This window comes from Pteronotus mesoamericanus, unplaced genomic scaffold (assembly GCF_021234165.1).
Source record: "Pteronotus mesoamericanus isolate MK-2021 breed Mesoamerican mustached bat unplaced genomic scaffold, CSHL_Meso_final scaffold_83, whole genome shotgun sequence".
NCBI lineage: Eukaryota > Metazoa > Chordata > Mammalia > Chiroptera > Mormoopidae > Pteronotus > Pteronotus mesoamericanus.
The window spans coordinates 2,148,307-2,155,942 of NW_026555328.1; the positions used below are offsets into that span (position 1 = coordinate 2,148,307).

At 41.2% G+C, this 7,636-nt stretch overlaps 1 protein-coding gene across 1 annotated transcript; it reads left to right on the forward strand.

Moving 5' to 3' along the window:
- The first annotated feature begins 4,434 nt into the window (after positions 1–4,434).
- Positions 4,435–5,388, forward strand: LOC129062742 (olfactory receptor 1444). The gene has a single exon (XM_054563776.1). It carries the CDS (start codon positions 4,438–4,440, stop codon positions 5,386–5,388), a length of 951 nt encoding a protein of 316 aa, XP_054419751.1. The 5' UTR covers positions 4,435–4,437.
- The last annotated feature ends 2,248 nt before the right edge of the window (positions 5,389–7,636 follow it).

A 7,636-nucleotide genomic window follows, 5' to 3' on the forward strand; every position in this document is an offset into this window, starting at 1 on the left:
TCTTCAAATCCCTTTAGAAATGATTCTGATAAAACTTTTGTTTCCATTCTATGTATCTTGGTGGCTTGGACTTCTATAATCCCCTACGCTTTAATGTTTTCAGTTTTCAACAGTTTCTCATTTGTTCTTAAATGAAGCATTCTAACATGTATCATCTTTAAATATTTAAAAAATGTCTTTGCTCTGTCAAGGCTCCTTGTGATATTTATTTTCAGCCTGGGCAACTAAGCTTGGTCTTGGCAGGATGTGGGTGGGAGGAAATACACCAGCAACAGAAGCCATGAGATTTGGGCTGGGCCCTTGCAACCCTTCAGGGATGGTGCTGAGCAAAAGAAGCCTCTCCTCTCTCTGCGCGATCCCCGATTTCTCTTTGCTGCTCTGGATCCAGATGCATTTGTTAACAGTGACTGCAATGGATGATGCAAAGGGTTGTCCATCAAGAGGGCGTAGGCACTGCCTTGAATGTTCATTGCTGATGTATGAAGAGGCCGGTCTGGGGCAGTTCAACGTAGGGAGTGTGTGAGAACTGCTGGAAATCAGACCTACAGCTCAGGTGAATATAATCGGGTGATCAGTATCAACCAAGGACATGGATTGAACAAGCATTTGAGAAGATGTTTTGGAATAGAATTCGGAAACCACGACTTTCATCCTTGGAGATTTGCCAGGTCATGTGTTCCACCTTGTGTTGGAGAAGAGGCTGGTTTATGAGGTAGGAGGGTGAATACCTCTTTCGTTGAAGAACCACAGTAGTTGGCAGCTAGTTTCCCCTCCTTGGACTCCCCCACCAATGAGCAGCAACATGTGGCTGGCACGCTAGACCTTGAATCCGCCACATTATCTCACATAGGTATAAAATAATATATGTGTGCTGTAAAATATATTATACAATATATGTAACTCATGAAATTGCTGTGATTACACAAAGAAGTGAAAACAGAGTTTTATAAACTCTAGAAGAGTGGTTCTCCACCCGGGACACTGTTGTTGCTGTTGCCCATCCCTGCCCCAGGGAACATTTGCTAGTGTCTGTAGAAAATGCTGGTTGTCACAACTGGGGAAGGGAGGTCTAACTGGTATCTAGTGGAATGAGGCCAGAGATACAGCTAAACACCCTACAATGCATGTGACAGCCTCCCCTGTCCCTCCCTCTGCCTCCAGCCAAAGGACTGTCCAGCTGTAATGTCAATAGAGCCAAGGTTGAAAAGTTCTGCTCTGTAGCATTGAGCAGATATTACAGTTAAGTAATTGTGCAACCTTGAAGGGCACCACATACCTCAGTTACCTAACAGGTCAGATCAGGAAACTGCTTGTCACAAATGAGAGGAGACCGTGTTTGTTGAATTAGAGAGTAACGCACATGCCAAAAGTCAAAAGAAAAAAATACCAAAAGGACTGGATAAATCTAACAGAAAGTCTGGCAGGTTGGAAAGTTACTTGGTACATTAGTGGATGGAAAAATACCAATAAGCAAAAAGCAAATAAAGAATATACAATTCTAGGAGTTTATCCTAAGGAAAAAGAAAGAGGTGTGAGAAAACTTGTCCCAGGGTATTCACTGGAGCATTGTTTTTAAGGTGAAACGTTGGGAACGTGTCGTGGAGTATCATCTTGGTTCCTGACCAGCAGTGTGGTTCGCAAGCTGGCTGAGCCAGTTCTTAGGATGCCAGCCAACACTTGTGTGTACTCACTGTGCTGGCAGCACAGGCTGGGCTTCCCCTACCCCCCTTTTTTTGTGGTGTAAAAAAAGCTCCTTACCAATCTGACCACAGCAGTTACTTTCCAAGGCAAGCCAAGGTCAAGCAGAGCTGAAGCAATTTTTCTCCTTGTAGTCTCTTGTTTCTCCCTTTCCTTTCTCCACATATTTCCCTCTTTCCTGTCCTCAGCCTATTTCCATCCACTCTGTGGCCAGGGACAACAGAACCTGTAAACACAACAGGAGAGAGACAGTGCCCTAGAATTAGGACATCAGCCATTCTCCAGGCTTGCCCATGCTCAGTCTCACTTTACTTCTGAATAGTTTTCATACCGCAAGTCTAAGCTAATATTTTGGCAGGAAACGTGGATCCAGCTAGACAAGACAACAGTCAGCTGTTTGTTGCGGAGTTAGCAAGAAAAATTGCTTCAACCCTTTGCCATTGATGTTCACCAAAAATTTATTTATGTGTGCAAGGGGCCGTGGCCGGCTGGGTGGCCAGAAAGGATGAAAACAGTCTGTCTCTAGGGGGCTTAGGACCCCTTTCAGAGCTGGGTGGCTGTCCAACAAATTGTGTGCTAATCAACCAAAACTCAAGCGCTTTGAGAAAGCAGAGAAAGGAGGATTTAATTATAACCAGGATCAATAACAAAGACTTCTAACAGGAGGCAGAGATATATCTATCTCCATGGAAATATATAAATATGAATTTCAATTAAATCACTATTGAAAGATAAACTCACAAAGGCATTAAATGATGTAGTTCAGAGCTCTGGATTTAATGTCAGACAGACTAAGGTTTTAATTCCACCTCCAACACTTACTAGTTATGTGACTTTGGAAGTAGTTACATTATTATTATTATTATTATTATTTTATAGTAATAGCTCTCCAGTCCTCACATAAAAGCTACTACATTTTAGGACCAGATAACAGCCAGAAAAAGGAGACCAATTGTAACATAGACTGACAGCTGCAAATAATCTAATAAAAAAGGAAAACGCTCTGTTTGCATATTTTATACTATGGGGCATTGTTTATGGACGTGACAAATTGCAAACGAGCGAGTGAAATGTTTTCATCTGTACAATTATTCCTTGTGTAAAATGAGGAAAATAATAGAACAAAACCAATGAGTTGGTGTGAGAATTAAATGAGTTAACCACAAGTAAAGCCCTCAGAGCCGTGCCTGGGGTATAGTGAGCTATTATTATGATTAATACCATATAATTATATGTGCACAGAAAAATGTCAGGAAATCTCCATAGAGGTTATATTCTTGGGAGTGAAATGAGAAGACAAGGAATGAGGGATTTATATGTTTTACTTTATGCTGTTCTTTTTTTAATTTTTAAATATTGAATAAATAAAATCTTAAAAACTATGCTGGCAGACATATCATAATTTGTTTTATATGTTGTGGACAAGTAGAAAAATTCAAGCTCTGGGTGCATGAGCTTTGGATTCCAAAGGTGTGAACTTTGATTCTGACCTCTACTAATTAGGTTATTTTGGTCAATATTAAGCTCTCCAAGCCTTGATTTTCTCATCTATAAGATAGGCATACTAGCATCTACCTCGCCGGATTAAATGTTATTATATAATGGAAAGGTCAGGCATGTGCCTTACACAAAGTACATTCTCAATATATATTAGTTTCCTATTTCTATGTTGCCAGGGCCCAGCGCAGGATGCCCCAAGGTATCCCACAATGGCATATTGATTATTTCAAACAAAAGTGATTTGAGAAGCAGCAAGAGCAAGAGGAATTCTCTGACTCTCCTCTGTCTCATGAAAAGCGTGATAGGCGCCCTCCCTGCCCCCGAGGGTGAGAAACAACTTCATCACAACAGTTAAAAAACCCAGAGCGCAGATTCATGTATAAAGGCTCTGTGAAGTTCAGCTGAACTTTCAACATAGGTACTCTGGCTTCTCATCTGGGGCTTGTCCCGTTGTCCCATTTTAGTGATACTGATTATTTAAAACGTAGAAGAATGATCTAAATTAATGTCAGTGTTGATATAAGAAGGCATTCTTAAAAGAATAACTTATTATTTACTAATCATTTATCTTTCCTAATATGTGCATTATTAACAATGCTGGTTACTTTAGGGTTCTGATTACTTGCAATCTTATTAGATTCTAGTTGAGTGAGCAATATTCCTGCTATTTTTAAAATATGACTAGACTTTGGAAAACAAAAGACTTGGAGAGTCTGTCTCCATAACCAAGAAAGATGATAGATTTTTATGCATGATTATTTTTATACAAATAAATATAAAAACTTTTATTATACTAAAAAAATCCGAAGTCAGAATCAGAAAAATGTGTATAAACACACTTTGTAGCCTTTAGCAATTTACTACCTAAGTTCAAACTTTGCTTAGATTCCTTTCTAATGAGCTCTTTGTCCAATCAGTTTCTTGCAAATTTATTGTCTCTTTATCTAAAAAAGCATACAAAGGTGCCGAGTTGGGTCATTTCTTTGAGCCTCATTTTTATGATCTTTGCATGATATTGTGATTTTTCCCACATGCATGTGTTAAATCAGTTTTTCTCCTGTTGACCCAGTCTTGTGTCAGTGTCATTATTTTATTATTAGTCTAGCCTTAAGAACTGAAGAAGGGTAGAAGGGGGAATTCTCCCCCTTCCTGACAATAACATCCCCAAATCCCTGCTATACTTCTAACCTTCATTGGCTTTTCTTCTTTCATCCCCAGGGTGGGTTCAAGCTGACCTCAATGGAGAATAGCACCGAGGCGACAGAGTTCATCCTCTTGGGATTAACAGATGACCCCAATCTTCAGGTTCCCCGGCTCCTGGTGTTTTTGTTCATCTACCTCGTCACCCTGATTGGGAATGGGGCAATGATGGTGATCATCCACTCAGACCCCCACCTTCACACTCCAGTGTACTTCCTCCTTAGCAACCTGGCCTTTGTGGGCCTCGGGTACTCATCAGCTGTAGCCCCTAAGATGGTGGTTGCATTGCGGTCAGGGAACAAAGTCCTCTCCTACAATGGATGTGCAGCTCAGTTATTTTTCTTTGTGGGTTTTGCCACTGTCGAGTGCTACCTTCTGGCCTCCATGGCCTACGACCGCCATGCGGCCATCTGTAGGCCTCTTCATTACACGAGCACCATGACGACAGGCGCGTGTGTCCTCCTGATGATCGGCTCCTATGTCTGCGGCTTCCTCATTGCTTCCATCCACACAGCAGACACCTTCAGACTCTCCTTCTGTGGTTCTAATGAGATTAATCATTTTTTCTGTGACATTCCCCCACTCCTGGCTCTCTCATGCTCCAACGCGCGTATCAGCAAGTTGGTTGTCTTCTGTGTTGTTGGCTTCAGTGTCTTTTTCACCCTCCTGGTCATCCTCATCTCTTATCTCTTCATATATATCACAAGTCAAAGGATGCGTTCTGCTGAAGGATGGAAGAAAGCCTTCTCCACCTGTGCATCCCATCTCACGGCAGTGTCCGTCTTCTACGGCTCGGTCATCTTCCTGTACTTACATCCTGGCTCCACCGAGTCCACGGACACGGACAAAATAGCATCTGTGTTCTACACTGTGGTGATTCCCATGCTGAACCCCTTGATCTACAGCCTGGGGAACAAAGAAGTGAAAAATGCTCTCTGGAAAATACTCAACAAACTTTATCTCCAGTCTTCAGACGTGAGAAGGAAGTAAAGGAGTAACTGAGGGGTAAGCCTCTCAGACCCAGATGCTTCCATGACTTTTGAGGTTTGGCAGTTTTCAGTTTCTTCTTCTTCAAAAACAGTAGTTCCTTTTGCTATTAGGAGAAGTTGTAAAAGTAGCACTTTGAAATGTCTTGCTCAGGAAGATAATCTTGTTTTTGGTGAATAACAGTTTTGGACATTTGCATTCTTCTTGCATTTGTTTCTTGACGTGGCTCAAAGCAAAAGTTGAAAACATAAACAGAATTCACTGAATTTCCCCTCCTTATTTTTCATGGGAAGAAATGTCCACTCATTGTTAAAATTTGGTGTCAGGATCACATCTTCTTCATATAATATTTATCAATTGGAATGCACAGGGTGATGCTTTTGGTTTCTTTGGCTCATGGATTTGAAAGTAAAGTTTCTAATACTGACGAAATGTTTCAACACTGTTAATAATGTCTTACAGAAGATTGTAATGTAAGGAACAGAGCACTGAACCAAGAGTCAGGTGACCCAGTATTAAATCCTTCCAAGCTCCAGCCCTGACAGGGGTGGCTCAGTGGGTTGGGTGTTGTCCCGTAAAGCAAAAGGTCACCAGTTAGATTCCTGATCACAGCATGTGTCTGGGTTGTGGGTTCTGTCCTTGACTGGGGCATGTATGATAGGCAACCAATCAATGTTTCTCTTGTATCCGTGTTGCTCTCCTTCTCTTTCTCTCTCCCCTCCCCTCACTAAAAATAAACTTTAAAAAGTCTTTAAATCCTTCCAAGCCCCCATCTTCTGTCCCCACTCACATGCCACTCACTTATCAGTTGTGCCTCATTGTATTCTCCATCACCTTCCAGTAAAGGATTGGGACAAACTCATTAGAATATAATAAAACACTTTGTGTATGTAACAGTTTTAACAGATAAGTTGTTTAAACTTTAAACTGCATAAACATGCCTTTTCTAAAAAAGAGCCTGCACTCTATTCTATGCTTTTAGCCTTATTCTAACATAATTACAATACTTGCATAGGGTTTGGAGGGAAAAAAAAAGCATTTCTTGCTAAGGGCTATGAAAGAGGATATTTGTCTTATTAAATGCTTGCATTTCTCAGCACCCTTGAGTTTGGTGAATCTAGTGTGAATCCACATAATAGCCCTCTGTGCCCTCTTTGCCTCTGTTTTTTACATAATTCAGTTCACCTCTAGATCCCTATTGCTCTTTGATGTTCTGTAATTATATGCTCCAAGAATAAAAAAGCCTGTGGAAACTGACTTCTTAAGATAGGAATGGCATGGCGACGCACGGTCCAAGTCCACCATCAGGTCTTGTTTCATGTGCTAGAGGGTGTGAGTGAATGCGAGTACATGGGAAGGGAGTGGAGATTAATATAACTTCTCACATATCAACCGCTTGCTGGTATTCATAGCTACAATTGGTCTAAATCACCCCATATTTCATGATTTAGAGGTCACACACAAAAAAGAATATTTATTTTAAATATGAAAACTAGAAATCCTGGTGGGCTAAATCACAGAATTTAGTTTTGTGAAGATCAAATTCCACTATGCACAGGGCAGCCTCTGCCTGGGAAAGGTTGATCGTAAGTCTTGTGAAGAGAGGAGCAAAGAACTTTGGAACATGAGGCTGACCTATAGAAGAAGCTTTCTCTGGCATGTGGCCACCATCTCCTGAGAGATCAGCTTCTTCTGGATCCCAGGTGGTGAAAACCTAGACCTGCCTCATCAATTTTCCTGCCCCTCCCCTTTAGCAATGGGGCCCATCCAGCAACACACATAGAGGAACACCCTTTGAAGGCCAGGATCCACTTCACATAGGTGTCCTTCTCAGTGACCCACAGACGTTACAATGCTCAAGGTGCCCCAATTTGGAGATTTGGGAAGCAGCTATCCAAGCATTGAGTGTATCCTAGTTTTAGCTCAATTTCTTTTCTTATTTGGTTGATATAACCAACTTCCCTCCCCGCTTCCTGCTCCTCCTTTTCTATTTCCTTTCCCCCCTTTTCCTACTTCTCTTTCTCTTTCTTTCCTTCTCAATCTCTTTCTGTTTTCATCTCAAATTAAGAACTTGCCTCACCACTAAACTGTTAGGCCCCTACAAGAAATTAAAGCCTATAGTTTGCATATTATAATTGTGACATTACATAGTAAGGTGTTTTCCCAGGTCTGTTTCTTTCTGCCTCTTTTAGTTCAGGCAGAAAAGTATGTGTATGTTCTAAGAGCTAAAGGCTTAATGCCCACATATTTC

Coding starts and splice junctions, on each gene's coding strand:
- LOC129062742 (XM_054563776.1), top strand. CDS start 4,438: ATGGAGAATAGCACCGAGGCGACAGAGTTCATCCTCTTGGGATTAACA.